Source organism: Palaemon carinicauda, chromosome 16 (genome assembly GCF_036898095.1).
Source record: "Palaemon carinicauda isolate YSFRI2023 chromosome 16, ASM3689809v2, whole genome shotgun sequence".
NCBI classification, from domain to species: domain Eukaryota; kingdom Metazoa; phylum Arthropoda; class Malacostraca; order Decapoda; family Palaemonidae; genus Palaemon; species Palaemon carinicauda.
The window spans coordinates 16847755-16864126 of record NC_090740.1 but is presented as its reverse complement, the minus strand read 5'-3'; the positions used below and the strand labels follow the sequence as shown (position 1 = coordinate 16864126).

The 16372-nt window shown below is 38.2% G+C and overlaps 1 protein-coding gene across 2 annotated transcripts in view; it reads left to right on the top strand.

Annotated features, from left to right (window-relative positions):
* The window catches only part of LOC137655667 (glyoxylate reductase/hydroxypyruvate reductase), a 65406-nt gene that overhangs the window by 45575 nt on the left and 3459 nt on the right, over positions 1-16372 (top strand). For both annotated transcript variants that reach the window (XM_068389611.1, XM_068389610.1), the window contains exons 5-8: positions 9412-9518; positions 11601-11773; positions 11948-12112; positions 15469-15594. In XM_068389611.1, the coding sequence (XP_068245712.1) occupies positions 9412-9518; positions 11601-11773; positions 11948-12112; positions 15469-15594 (571 nt within the window). The remainder of the gene's footprint in view (positions 1-9411; positions 9519-11600; positions 11774-11947; positions 12113-15468; positions 15595-16372) is intronic.

Genomic DNA, 16372 nt, shown 5'->3' with positions numbered 1-16372 from the left:
TCGTTGCAGTGATTAGCCCAAGTTTTTTGGTGGTCTATGTTTATGATGAATTTATCCCTTATAGTTGCTCTTTTGTTGAGGTTTGTTTTTGGAAGATTATCTTTTGTAAGTCTTCCAAAACTTAAAAATTTCACATATGTGATATTATTAGATATTATTTGGCATCGTATAGGCTTATATATGAATTAGCTACTGCCAGAATATTGCAATAGATTATTCTTGTGGCTTGGGGGCCAGTTCATAATGACGCCAGAGTTATCAACTATCACGTATCGAACAGGAGAATTAACCTTGCTATATGGCAACTCTCTCTCTCTCAACTGCTCCGCCCACCCACCGTTTTTGGAAAAAAAAAAAAAAGATGAAATCTAGCCCTGGGGTTTTTGAGAACCTTCCAAAACGCGTGGCAAAAATAAGAATTGCGTATTTTCTCACAAACATGATGCAATACCTCATAAGAATATAATAAAGGTTTACATAAGCTCTTGTTCATATCTCGTATGGATGATATAGCACCCTTAAAGAGATGATGTAAGATTTTGTAATAAAATATGTGAAATAATAGGTTAATTCTTAAAAGAATGAAGAATACAATGAAATTAATAATGAAGGTCTTACGTAATTTACACACACCATACTTCTTAGACACTTCATCTCAAACACATTCAATTTCTGTCTCTGTCACTTTCATTCCCCACAACTCCGATCCATACATCACAGTTGGTACAATCACTTTTTTGGGCTCAGTTATGTCGTCCTGATGGAAGGTTCCTTTTGGGTAGCTTTCTAAGGGATATTTGGCTACAGTGATACTCCAAGAGAATTGACCACAGGTCTCCAGAATTCTAACTCCTGGCGCGAGTATCCTTAATATAACTTTTAGGATATCGCATAATATCAGGGGATGTATTTCTTGAAAAGACACATAGCAATCTTCACCCCGAATAGAGTTTTCGCCTTGAGGGGGAAGAGTGGCGAGTTTGAAGGGTTGCCGTTATCAAGGTTACCCGGTGGATCCCCTTCTCGTACTACTATGGCGTAACCATTCCTTTAAAAGTAGCCATTTAAGCTTGGTGTTTCTCCCACTTGCTCTCGGTGTTGTTACTGTTTTTAAGGAATATTACCATGCAATCTCCAGCATCTTCATCCTCTGGAAAGTTGAGTATTAAATCTTTCTTGTGTATAATTTTTGGCTCCCTTCTCACAGTTAAATTAACATGATTTAGGTGTGTTAAGCGAAGCACTGCCATCCCCGGAGGCGGCCATTTTAAGACCGCTGTCATACGCAATAAATTCTTTATTTAGTTAGTAGTACGACGTTCCCGGTAATTAGCTATAAAGAAGTTCTAGCTATTTAGGCAAAATTATACTAGTGAAGATAAGCTTTACGCATGTAATATTTCCTCTTCCTATTAAATGTTTCTGGTAGGGCCTCAGTGGTACTAGCGTAGCCGAGATCCTAACTCGGGTTAGGTTAGTCTAACTCGTTTTAGTAGACTTTACTAACGTTATCCCCCATTAACCTCTTGTATCGTTTTTATTAATTCAGTCGGAGATATATATATCACCTAGAATTACTATTATAATTTGATACGCTTCTCTTTTAGAGAAATGAGGATAAACCCACCCTTCCAATATTTCCTTTTCCTATTAATGTTTCTATCGTTGACGATAGGACCTCGGGGGTACTAGTGTAGCCGAGAGCCCGACTCGGGTTAGGTTAACCTAACTCGTTTTAGTTTATTTTAGTAACGTTATTCCCTGTTTAACCTCTTGTATCGTTTTATTAATTCAGTCGGAGATAAATATCTCTTAGAATTATTAGTATAATTCGATACGCTTCTCTTTTAGAGAAATGAGGTTAAACCCTTCCTTCCCCGAGTGCTGCCAGCCCAGGCGACAACCCAATCTTCTGTCATTGCCATAGAGTAGTGTACTCCGCCTTGACTTGGATAGTGTTTTCTGTCGATCTTTGCCGGCGAGTATCCCAGCTTTGGAATACGACAGTAACTCAGGGTATTCTGTCTTGTTGCCGGCAACGGTACCGATAGGGGAATAGTCATTCCCCTGTCGGTTACATCGTTGCCGGCATAGGAATTCGGCTTCCCTAGTCCACAACCGAAAGTGGGTGGTATAATTGCCGCCACCTCTCTCCCTTGTAGACTTGAAGACATGTCTTATATCCGGCAATGTCTCAGGCTGGGGAATCGTTATTCCTCTGCCGTCCAAGACGGCGCTGGTATAGGAAACCATGTTTCCTTGACTTACAGCCGAAAGTAGGAGGCATACCTGCCGCCACCTTTCTCTGTAAAATATAAGACCCTTTCCCTTCCCCTTCTGTCCTCTAGTGCCGGCCTAGCCGTCACGATTCCTGTGGCGGGTATTCTACAATCATCCCGCTTGCCGGGCTAACTGGGTTACCGGCCGGGCTCCTACAATGGCGGTTAGGCTGCCGCTTCGACCATCTCCCTAACGGAAGCTAAGCTCCGGGAAAGGTTGAGCCGGCCCTGACGACTGCCGGTGGGAAACCCATTATTCTTTGAGTATTCTTCAGTCCTCTCTTGGACTGCCATCCACAAACCCTGTAACTGGCAGTACAGCCAGCAACAGAAATTGTGGCTGGATGGAAGCTAGAATCAATGTATTCCTCCCCTTCCATTTGAATCCTCTTTCTGGAAAAAGGCAGCAGAGACAGTAGTCCCTACACCCCTAATTATTGTACTAAACTATAGTATTACAGTAGTCCTTCTTTCCATTTTTTTCTCTCTCTCTGTCAGCTAGTGCCGCAAGGTACTAGCCTTACCCGGTAGCATACCGGCAAAACCACAGTATAAGACAATACAGTAGCCAGTATTCCTGCAGTATAACAATACAGCAGTTAGAAAACTACAGTGTATAATGATACAGTAGTATGAAATTTCCAACATACTCTGTGTATCCTTTCACAGTCCATTGCTGAGACCATTTTAAAAAATGTTGAGGTGAAGTATTCCTTCAACATTCTGATGAATCCTAGATCATCGGAACACCAATGATTATCTATCAGTATTAATATTTTACAAGTGGTGGAGTTAGTGTTAGTATCCACTGACTCCGGCTCTACGTACGAGAGTTATTCCACTCTGTTATTTCCCTGATAAGGAAAACAAAAATATTAATATTGTAGGTCACAGCAATTGCCTGGAGGGGAAACACAGATATGTGTCTTTTCTACTTCTTTTCTAGCTTACTATCCTAAGCTATGATAAATAATAGTAAAGCATACTATTTATGCTTGTGTATATTTATCAGTGAGATAAATTATCCTATACTCATTTCACTCTTTCTTTCCTTACAGGAAGAAGCTAAGGTGAAGTGTGCAGTCCAGTTCTGCAACCACAAAAGTAGGGACTTTTGTGGCCACAAGATGTGCAGGTCTCATGCCCCCTGCTGCATCGTACCCGGATCCCTAAGGTACTGGGACCCGTATTCTTAACATATTATATCAATTATATAAACAATCTAGTACTCATTCACCCTTTTTTCTCCCTTACAGGAGGAGCCAATGGCGAAGTGTACAATTATATTCTGCAACCACAAGAGTAAGGACTTTTGTGGACATACGATGTACAGGTTTTATGCCCCTGCTGCATCGTATCTGGATCCCTGAGGTTTTTGGACCCGAAGGGTCGCCCCAATCACCTGACCTTGCTGACCGACGGCATTGTAAAAGATATCCTTGACACTACGTAGTCAAGGGATACAGCAAGGGAAACCCACCAAAGGTGAGTATGAGGCTTCTAGAAGAACTCTCCGGGACCTTACCTACCTAACAAATCTTTGTAGTGCCTACTGTTCCCTAAGGCTCAATCGAATACGTTTGTGCCTCAGGCACAGGTCCAGCATCCCTCTATCCAACGGACAGTGGACACGGATATCAAGAGACACTGCAAAGCTTAGACATCCACCAAGATAGGATGTCAGAGGTGTCCACTGACATCAGACAGGACCTCCTGCTAGAAGGCCCCAAATAAGGAGTGGTTCAACCACCCATGGAGGAAGAAGGATCCGTTTTGACGGTGACTGAGGTCCCTCAGCTCACTGTGCCGAAATACAAACTTATGCACTCAACCTCTTCAGTCCCAACTCCCCAACTGGCTAGACAGGTCGGCAGGAGCGAAACGCTCCTAGAGTTGATCCAGCAGACGCCGACACTGTTCCGGAAGGAACGAGAGGATGATAAGTAAGATCTCAAAGAGATGAAGAGAGAGGTACAGGGAAGGAAACACCCTGGGGCTTCCAGGGGCTCCGCTAAGCCCCTTAAAATATTGGACCTCCCTCACTGCTCCGAACTAACCCCTGGAGGTAGATGGAACACATGCCTATGTTGAGTGGGAAGCTTTATATCTCCTAGAAGTTGGGGTCCAATCCCCTTGAAGAACTTCAACTCTGGCCCAGCTTTCAGCTTACCCAGATTGCTATGCGAGACTGCGAGATGAACCTACATCCCGTGAGGAGACTATACCGAAGGAGTCATTGTCCTCGAACATGATAAGGCTCAAGCCATCCATACCAAGACCTGGAAAGGGGCCGGATATACTAACTCCAAAGTCTCAGCATTGAGCAAGAAGCATCCAACCTTCATTGCTCCTTCCTCCTGAGCCTTCCCCCTTTCAGGGAAAGCCCTAGACTGTGTCATGAGAGCAGTCGAAGAGGGAAAACCCTGCCCAATCTTAGAGAAATACAAACCATTATCTTTAGCTACGCCCACCTGCGAGGAGAAGTGGATAGAGGTGTGTTTAACCTTTTCCGTCTCGAGGTTGGATCCGGAGATAGCAGGCTAACAGTTTAATGAGAACCTTCCAAAGTTGCTAAACCATCCTTTGAGAAGGGAACAGGAGATGAAAGATAGTCTTACCACCTCCTTGTCTCATCAGAACTGCTTAGAAATGTGTGCAGGACTTTAATAACGCCCCAGAAAACTGTTTTCGTCTTGTATCTGGGGCCTAGACTCTTTCCCACAGGAAGTGGTCCAAGAAGTCATTACCAAAGCCACCATGGAGAGTAGGAACCTGCTCCAAAAGTGGGGCATGTCCTCAAAGAGGAAATCATCATAAGAACTGCACAATTTCCGACTGACCATGACCACGGTGCCTTAAATGGTAGTCCAGCTGTAAACCACCCTCCAGATGGTCTCTCATCAGCTGGTAGCCAGTTACCTGTATTTAATCCAGGCTTTGAAAGGCACTCGACCACTTTTCGGCCCTACAAAAGTAAGGGCCGCAAAAGAGGATCCTCCGGAAATCCCCCAAGGGTGGAGGAGGACGGGGTCACGGAAACATATCCTCAAGGACCTCTAAGCAATGAGAGGTTCCAGGTAGGAGGTAGACTTTTCCACTTTCGGGATCATTGGACCTTCGATCCCTGGGTCCACAGCCAAATTACGAATGGACTTGGTTGGAAATGGAACAAAAATCCACCTTTCCAAAATTCTTCCAACACTTCCCCCTTATTGGAAGAATATACCCCAAAACTCTTGAACAAGTAGGTAATGAGGAAAGCGAAGTCCATATAATTTCAGTAAGGATGTTTTGCGTTCCCAAGAAAGACTCAGACAAACCCAGAGTCATTCTAGACTTGTCTTCACTCAACAAGTTCATCGAGAACAAGAAGTTCCGGATGCTTACAGTGCAACACACAAGGACCCTTCTACCAAAAGGGGTGTATACAGTCTCAATAGACCTAGCAGTTGCTTACTGGCACCTACCAGTCAGTCGCCCCCTCTCCTCTTACCTAGGATTCAGGCAAAGAAGACAAAATTGGTCTTCGCAGCCATGCCCTTTGGACTGAACGTAGCGCCAAAGGTATTCGCAAAGCTAACGGACACGATCGTCCAGCACCTACGCTCCGAAGGAGTACAGGTAGTAACATAACTAGTTGATTGGCGGGTGCGGGCAGCATCCAAGGCTACTTGTCTGCAAGCGGCTGGAAAGGTGATCCAGTTCCTGGAACACCTGTGTCTCAAGATCAATCGCTAGAAGTCTGGCCTTTCTCCAGTTCACAAGTTTCAATGATTAGGAATCCATGGGAACTTGCAGCCACACCACCTCTCCATTCTATTAAAGAAGAGGGAAATAGTGACATCTGTCAAGAGACTAATCCAACACAAGAGGATTTCAAAATGCCAACAGGAAAGAGCACTGGGCTCTCTCCGGTTCGCATTAGTGACAGACCCGATGCTAGAAGCACAGCCAAAGGATGCGCCAGGAGTCTGGAGAAGATATGCATCAAACGCTCGAATAGATCAACAAGGTTGACACCGACCCGATTGCACGCGTCTTAGAAAAGGCTTAGGCAAGATCCCTCCCAAAACTACTATATCTGTAGCACCATGCTCAATGCTACAAGGAATGGGCTCCATCTTGGATCCTCGTAATAGTACGGGAGGAAGGGTAACCTTGATAATGGCTCCCCTTCAGTTTCGCCACTCTTCCCCCTCGAAACGAAAACGCTATTTGGGGTGAAGATTGCCATGTGTCGTATCAAGATATACGTCCCATGATATTATACAATATCCATTAGAGAAATTCTAAGGATATTCGCGCCAAGAGTTAGAATTCTGGAGACCTAAAGGTCAATTCTCTGGGAATATCACTGTACCAAAATATCCCTTAGAAAGCTACCAATAGGAACCTTCCATCAGGACGACATGGCCATCTCACCCAAAAATAGATTTTTCGCTTCGCTTCAAATTCCGTTTTCACTCATCTTTGTTTGTTCTGCTGTATCCAGTATACAGCCTTAGATTGAATAAAGACAGCAATAACCCAATTGAATTCCTATACTTAAAAGATTAATTTTGCAATTAATTTGTTACCCTAATTTGAAAATTATCCAAGTTATTCACTCTAATTTCCATTTCTCCAAACTAAAAATTCCATTGAAAATTGAATCTGAATAGTTTGCTTACTGAACCTATTGAACTAAGGGGGCACCACTTATCATAATAAGATATAAGTTCTACCAAACGATGATGGTAATTACTGAAACGTCTCACCATTGAGTCGTGTTTTCTCTGACTACATGCCCATGATTAGTTTTCCCCAAATCTTCAAAATGTTCTAATTCATTTGAAGACTGAGACCAAACCTTCCTTATGTCCTGATGCATTTAGACAAAGGGACCAAAACTTCCCCATATCCTTAGAAAAGGGGAAATGAGGGGACTCTTCTATTTATAACAATTGGTCCTTCATTATTAAATGATGTGCAACTTTACTTTGAGTTAGAAAAATAAATTTCTCCCAAAAATTCTTTGTTCTCTGAAAGAATTACCCTGCACTGTTCTGATGGAACTTTTGTCTTGAATTATTTTACCATAAGCAGAAACTGAATCTCTTTCTTTGGCAGAGAAACCCAAACAGCCAAAAAAAAAGTAATGGAAGCTACCTATTTTCTTAAATATAAAGCTAACAGGGAATTCGGATATTCTAGAAACTGATAACCTTTATAACAGAAAGAACTTAATCTACCACCATTCCTAAATAAGAACTAAGTGAGAGGGAATCAGGGAAGATTTTTTGAAATTTACGAATCTTTCTACCATTTATAACAACTTGAACTGAACCTTTTGCTCTTGCAGTAGGAGCTCTTGATTGTTGCTGATCTCTAACCAATTTTCTTGATAAATTAGCACCTTTATTCTTAACAGATACAATTTCTTTGACACTGGGTTCATTACTTGTAAATCCTTGAGGATCCATAGAATTGAAGGTTTGGAGATGATTTCATTTCAACTGGGTTTAGGAAAAGGGTGGAGAAACCTCAGAAATCTTTTGTCTCCTCCATTTACTGTAGTTTGCTGGTATAAAAGAAGAATTCAAATGAAATAAAAAGTAAAAGTTTGCTCAGCGCTGTCAGTAGTAACATAACAATATCACAAACAATAGCCAAATCACCTATGACAATAGTTCTATGCAACAAAGCAAGATTGGAACTGGTCAACACTGTCTTCTGTGGCTTCAAACTAGCACGTATGAACAAGGGCACGTAATCTCCCCTCAAATTACGGACGACTCACTGACTTAATTTTTTCCATATACTGTACATCCAAATGAGCACTAAAGTTCACATTCACTGCTGCTAGGTAACATGGTTATGATGGAGACAAATACTGGGTTCTTACTATGAACATACCATGTGAAGAAGTTTATTAAATGATTGATTTCCATGTATGGCAATCAAATTGCTGCACCAATCTTAGTTATTGTTAAACTGATGAATAATAAAGGTTTTCACTGAAACACTTTTGTTAATTATTAAGCCATATAATAACTGAAAATAATAAATACACAGTAATTGCATTGACATCAGGTAAAAACATACTTTTTCATATAGAATTTTATAAATGTGGCATTAGATTCCCTATCTTGAAATAAACATGAATATTTGTATTTACGTATTCCTAATATAACATACAGTATATGGTAAATGTGTACAGTACTAGAAATACAAGTATGAGTGCGTGTTGATATCACGGTGCTATAAAAGGAAAGAAGCGTGGGTAGTGGTAGTGGTGGGGGGTGGGCAGTAGCCGTAGTAGCGGGCAGTAGTCGGATGTAGAACGGCACCTCGTAGTAACGGGGGATGTTCAGGAAGGAGAAGACTAATTGGTAAGGGACCTCTGATAGTGGTTTTAACACTCCCCAGTTACTATACCGACACCCTATAAGGGTGAGCGAGCTGGGTATATTCCTGGCATACCGACACCCTATAAGGGTGAGCGAGCTGGGTATATTCCTGGCATTCCATGCAACTTTTTTCTCTGGTATATTTAGCAGTATTAATACCTTAGAAATGGTGCTATAAGGAGCATTTCACTGGGCGACACAGGTCCCTCGCCAAGAAATAGATTTTTCCTTCGTCAAAATCCCTTTTTTGTAATAAAGCCGTAATGCATATAACAGGACTCATATTAAATTGTCCGTAGGACCTAATTATTACCTGACAGCTTATTATCAGTAGGAAATTGCAGTTTACTGGTAGTTTTAGGCTACACAGTTAATCTATCTGAACCCACTCCCCTTGAAATTAAGAACATAATAAAACCACATTTTATTCCTTATCACCATAATTATTTCTATAATTTTGTGAGTGTATGTTAAATATGTTTATACTGTAGTATAGCAATTAAAAACATGTTTTTTTCATTGCTATTACCATTTATTTTCATTTTTTTTAGAGGGTGGTAACGGATTAAATTTTTTCAGTTATTTTATATGGTGAAAATTGAATTGAGATACGAGCAATTTAATATATGAGGTCTGCTCAGGAATGAATTATACTTGTACGTTGAGGTATTACTGTATGTCTAATTAATAGTTTTGTCTAATGTAATTTGTGTTCATTATTAATGCAGGTAATTTTTCAATAGGTTGGATACACACCAGGTGTCTTAACAGATGCAACGGCAGAACTCACTGTTGCTCTATTACTTGCAACAAGTAGACGATTGTTTGAGGCTCATGGGGAATTGCTCAAGTATGTTGAAAATGTATTTTGTTGATTTTCAAAATGACACATGGGGACTTTTCTATGATTTGGTCTTATAACTTTAGATTGATAGTCACTTTTTGTTTGATAAAAGTAATTATGTCCTGTTCTTTGAAAATTCTAAGGTAATATTTTAATCGTCAGCAGCCAGCATCATTTTAGAACATCTGAGTAGTATTTGTTTATACAATATACTAATTACTTATAATTAGCCCTTCATATTTCATGAATAATCCTCTTGATGTTTCATTCCTTTTAAATAAAAATATTACAGTTATCACCAGAAGGTCTTCAGCTTTAGTCTGAGTATTATTTATGCATGCTCCAAGTTTCCAGAAGCTTTTTTTGTTATTACATCCCTTGGTTTTGAGATGACATTTATTCCTTGCATTAATTTCATGTTTGTGAGCTTTAGATACAAAATTTAAGTTTTTATTCCTTTGCTTAAATAATTGAAAAGATATTCAAGATGCAACTGATCATTTAGTTTATTGTCATAGATATTATCATTACAGTATCTTCAATTGATAGGCTGTTTATTTCTATTAATCTTACCTATGAATAGAACAAGCTATTATCCCTCTTACTCTTTGGGTGGGTTCGCTAATGCTATGAGGTACAATTCTTTTGGCCTGGGGGAAAAGTGGCCCTCTTTTGGAGAAGTCTTATTTTTTTGGCGCTTTGAGATGTCCAAACTATAACAGATGTGAGCCTATGGTTTTTTTCCCGTCATGTTGAAGAATCTTTGAACATTTTTACGATGCAAGCACAATATCTTTACAATGCTTAGAAATATTAAGAAAGGCATCATCATCATCTCCTCCTATACCTATTGATGCAAAAGGCCTCGGTTAAATTTTTCTAAACATCTCTATCTTGAGCTTTTGAATAAATACTTCTCCATTTATCATCTACTTCATGCTTCATAGTCCTCAGACATGTAGGCCTGGGTCTTGTAACTCGTCTAGTGCCCTGTGAAGCAGAGTTAAAAGTTTGGTGAACTAAATTCTCTTAGTGTGAAGAGCATGCTCAAACCATCTCCATCTACTCCTCACCATGATCTCATCCACATATGGCACTTGAGTAATCTCTCTTATAGTTTAATTTCTAATCCTGTCCTGCCATTTATCTCGCAATATTCTTCTGAGGGCTTTGTTTTCAAATCTAGAAAATCTGTTGAATATAGTTTCATTGTCATACCACGACTCATGTCCACACAGTAACATTGATCTCACTAAACTGATATATAGCCTAGTTTTTATAAGTAATTTCAGGTGAGATGATTTCCAAATTTCACATAACCTAGCCATTCAGTAGGATGAATAAAAACCAAGCATTTGCTTACAGCAAAAGCTTGTAAATAAAAACAAAAGCTCAAGTAGCAGAAGGTAGCAAATGCTTAGGCAAAAATAAATTGCTTAACACCATATGAATATTAGTTAACACCATTTGCTACCTTTAGCTTGATGGAGTAGCAACTTATGCTTAGGGACCCAGCCAAGTGCAGCTTATGTGCTACAGGATATTCATTTCCAACGGATTCAGCTTAAATTCTCTTTTCAATAAAATTCTAGGCAAGTTTTCTTTTTCTTTGCTTTTTTTCACATGTGATAAATAGCAAGCATAATTTCCATTTTTGTGCTAGTGTTGCTGATGTTTATAAAAAGAAAGTTTGGTGTCAGACAGTTTAAGCAGAACAGAAACGTTTGTCAAGTAAGAATTGAAGAACAAAGTCTTATTCTCCCACTAATATTAACTAGGCATAATTTCTTTAAACAAGATTTATTACTTCAATACTTACCCAACATTTATTTGATCCCACTCACAACCTCACATCCAGTAGGGACAAACAAGAATAGAAGTTTCAGGATGGTTGCCTTTGGTGGCCATGTAGGATAAAATTAGTTCTCAAGGTATAAGATACAAGGACTAGTCATGCAAACCTATTACTTTTCTTCTTAATTCTTAGTTTGTCAACCAACCTGTACTTACAAAATGTATGGCATTGTGAATTTTGTGTTAGTAATGAAATAATAAATTTATTTTAAAAACAAATATTTCATTTTCTAGTGGTGGTTGGGGAAAGTGTGCTTGGTCACCACTGTGGATGAATGGATGGGGACTTAGTGGTTCCACAGTAGGAGTATTTGGCTTTGGTAGAATAGGACAGGCTGTTGTGAGACGTCTCACTGGATTTGGTGTGAAAAGGTTTATTTATACAAGCCGTTCTCCTAAGAAAGAAGGTAACTATTTAACTATTTACTTTCAGGTATGCCATGGTTTATAAGTTATTTTGTAGAATCTGTTTTGTCAAATATCTTTTCACTTCAACTTTTCTATTAATTTACTTGAAATAAATCTGTTTTCTCTCATTTATTTTTTTTGTTTCTGTTTAACATATAATTTATTAATTTCAGGCACTGAGCTTGGTGCATCACATGTGTCTTTTGATGAGCTGTTGCAAGAATCAGACTTTGTAGTTATTACATGTGCTCTAACTGATGAAACTCGTGAAATTTTCAATGAGGATGCTTTTGCAAAAATGAAAAACTCTGCTATTATTGTAAATACTGCTCGTGGAGGTTAGTTAATTTTCTTATCTTTCCTATGTTAGTTACAGATGTATGAGTAAAAAGGGGAGAAAGTGAAAGAGACTTTAAAGATGAAAATTATGATTACCAATTGTCCACTATAACTTTTGTTTTGAATATGTAAAAAATGTATTTCAATATTATGTACCTTTTAAAAATCAAATTAATTTTGAAAGTAACGTAAGAAATTGATTTTAGTTATGAAATTTGTTATTGTTATTCTCGATGTTCATATTGCTTCTTTTCCAGGGGCTCAATTTATCAACATTTACACCTAAAATTTAGTAAGATATTGTGGCAGCAGTAAGCAGGATCAATGATGTTCATGTGCCTGATAGCACTATAGGAGTCAGATCAACTCATTTTTGAGATTATTGGGAGTTTTTACATTCCCAACCTTGGTTACTGACTGTGCTGAGGGATTGTTAACAATCTATCTACTTTCTCTCTCTCGTTTATTAAGGATTCTAATTATACTTAATTTTGTAAACAGACCAGTAAAGTTGAAGGATCTATCTCTGGAAGCTCAAAAATTTTGAGAGAAAAGGGTCATAAAGGAGGTAATTTTCCATGTCTGAGAATTTTTTAAACATCAAGAGATTGGAGACCAGTATTAAATATGTCAGCTTTAAACAAGTTCCTGGTTCAGAAAATGTTGTCTATGAACACACCTTTTACAGTTTTGGTAGTATTCCAAAAAGAGGATTTCATGCTTTCCATCTACCTGAATGATACCTATTTTCATATCCCCCAATTCATGTGTGGTGGAAATGTTCCCGGTCAAAAGTTTTTGTTTGGGCCAAGTTTACTTCATCAGGTTTTCAAAAAAAAAAAAAAAAAAAAAAAAAAAAAAAAAAAAAAAAAAAAAAAAAAGACTGCATAAGGATTCTGATTTATTTGGAAAATTGGCTGTTATTGGACAATTCAACTGAAAATATCTTAGAGTTCTGAGAAAAAGCTCAGTCTCTTGAAGATTTTCATAATCTTGGTAAATGTCAAGAAGTCCATCTTGGTTCTGAATGAAAAGATTCTCTATTTGTCGATGACAATAGTGACAGTTCTTTTTGTTGGAGAAAATTTGTCATCTGTGGCACACCTATGAATGAGGTTACTAGGAAATATGGCGTCCTTAGAAAAGTTTATTTTTCCTGCCTGTTTGAAAACCTTCGCAGCTTCATCTCAGTGATGTTGGGACAAGGTGATAGATCTGAAGAAAGTTTGCATCCCTTTGTGTCAGGGGCAGCAAACTATGCTGGCTTTTGGGATGATTCATCGCATAATTTACAAGGGGTCAGCTAGGCCATGAAGATTCTAGACATGACCCTGTTCTGTGCTGTTTCCAACAAGGGTTGAATGCAACTTGGGATATTCATCCTTCATTTCAATGGATTTGTCAATTGTTAGAAATGGATGAAAATTATCTGGAACTGCTTATAGATTACAAAACTGTTCTTCAGGTGAAGAATTTAGTAGTAGGAGTAGTGATTACATTCAATATGGACTATTCCACCAAATTTTCTTACGTGAGGAAACAGGGATGCACCAGGTCAGAGAGCTTTATCCTCTTAGCTCAAACATATTTGAGATAGATGGAGTTCTGGGAAATTTAAGTGCTTCAGTTTTTTCTGGATAAAAAGAATATTGTGGCAGATCAGCTGAACTGGAAATATCAGGTTCTGCTATTTGCATGATCACTTTAGCAAGTGTGTTTGGAGTTGTGGAGGACAGGAAACAAACACAATCTGGATATATTTTCAACTTCCTTGAACAGAAATATTGATACATTCTGTTCTCCAGTGCATGACAATTCAGCCTTGGCAATAGATGCCAGGATTCAGGAGTGGTCTAGAGAGAGAGAGAGAGAGAAATTATTTTGTCATATTCGAAATAAAATACAAAGCCTGAACATTGCAACAAAGGAGATTGAATTGTTTAGTGTTATATAAATTCATAGTTTCTTATCTGAGGAAGATATTAATAGCTTCACATTGACAATAATGTGAATGATTCAAGGACCTGTACCTCCTTTGTAAGTAATAGCAATAAAATAACCGCGTAAGACTGATCTACTCAAACAGCTGCATATCTATCGTCATAATCTAAAACCAACTGACTGACAGGAAACTCCAATATCCTCAGAAATGAGAGGTTTTTAAAGCCCTTTAGATTGTCAGTTTTTAGCTAAGAACTGAAAGTCAAATAAGTTTTATGAACAGTGGCATTCTTATTTGGTTGGTACAATAATAATTTTTTTCCATCAACACAAGCAACCTTTGGTACCAGCTATTAAGGGGTATAGAGCTATGCTTAATTCAGTGTTAAAGCATATTGCAATAGGTTTGTCAAACTTGCAGTAATTAAAGTTATTAGATTTTTTGTAGCTTTAAATATTATTAGTTAAAAGTTAACAGTTAAGACCTTCCTTTTTGGTGTTGGCTTCATCTAAACATTTAAGTTACTGGGTTTATGTATATTGGAATGTCTATCGAATGGTGCTGTTTTATCCCTTGTACCTGTTATCAAATTAAAAGTAAATTGTGACAAAATGTCACATCATTTGCAGGTAGTAGGTTAGCAAAGGCACCAGCCACCCGTTTAGATGATACCGCTAGAGTGTTATTGGGTGCTTTACTACACTGGATCCCTCTCTTGTTAGGGCTCATTTTTCCTTACCTATTCGTACACCGAATAGTCTAGCCTATTTTTTTTTTTTTTTTTTTTTTTTACACATTCTCCTCTTAAGGTAACTGAAATAAATCTTCTTCAATCAAGGGGGTTGACCACTGCACTGTAATTATTCAGTGGCTACTTTCCACTTGGTAAAGGTAGAAGAGACTCTTCTGCTATGGTAAACAGCTCTTCTATGAGAAGGACATGGCAAAATTAAACCATTATTCTCTAGTCTTCGATCGTGCCATAGCCTCTGTACCATGGTCTTCCATTGTTTTGGGAGAGAGTTCTCTTGTTAGTGAATGCCAGTCTGTTTTCAGTTTACTAAATTACAAATAGTAATGGGTGTTGTGACCGATTACTGAAGTAAAAACAAGTGAACAGGCACCCTTTTATACAAAGTCAAGGTTATATTTAGTCTTGTCATCCACTGATTCTTATTAAAAATTGCTCTACAGACTGCATTATTTGAAAGAGTAATGGTGGATGAACAGTATATTGTTGTACATTTAAGGATTTGTGTAACTGGTGTATATGATGTTATTAAAGGTTCAACTTCACAGCAATTCTTGTAATGGTCTAGGTAAATTTCAGTTTGGTATTTTTATGTGACAGAATGTAAGATTTAACTTCAACTTTTTTTTTTAATGAATATAATAAGCAATCTTTTTTTATAGGAGTGATAAAACAAGATGCTCTTATTAAAGCACTGAAGACCAATCAGATTAGAGCAGCGGGACTAGATGTCATGACACCAGAACCACTACCTACTGATCATGAGCTAATCAATACTCCTAATTGCAGTAAGTGCGCAAGATAAATATTGCTGTAAATATTAACTCATTTATTTTTCATCTTTCTAAGCTTTCCCTCTAAAAGGAGTTAAGTTATTCATTCCCCCAACCTGTTGATGAAAATTTACTTATTGTTCAGCTGTATTTTTTTTAATACAGTAATACATATATGTGCTTTTGTGATGTATGTGATATGTAATGTAAAACTATTTAACCTAGATATTTTACTGCACTTATAGATTAATGATCATGTTCATCATTCAGTATTTTTAAACGCTTACAGCAAGGGGTTCGTGAGCAAAGAAATCAATCAGCCTCAAATTAAATTTGGTTAGTACATCTCCCTTTTCTAAATCCTGCTTGTTCATCTCTCAGCTCTTCATCAATTTTTCTCTCTGGTCTCTAGAATACTTTACCATATATTCTAATGACAACTGACGTAAGTGTGATACTTATGTAATTATTGCAATCAGTCGGGTGTTTTTTTGCCATTTTCACCAACACTCCTAACTCCCATTCATTAGGTTTTGCCTCTTCATGCCACATTCTACAGAATAATCTTGTATTATGGGAGTCACTTCATTTTCAGCCAGTATCATCTTGGCGGTTATTCCATTGTAACCAGGGGCTTTCCATCTCCTGAGTTTTTTTATGATAGCTTTGACTTCAAATACACTGAATTCCTTCAAGGGCCACATCAAGGTCTTCATCAGTTTTTGGTATATCAATCAAATTATTCCCTTTGTATCTCCTGTTCATGACCTCACTAAAGTGTTACATGTGATGT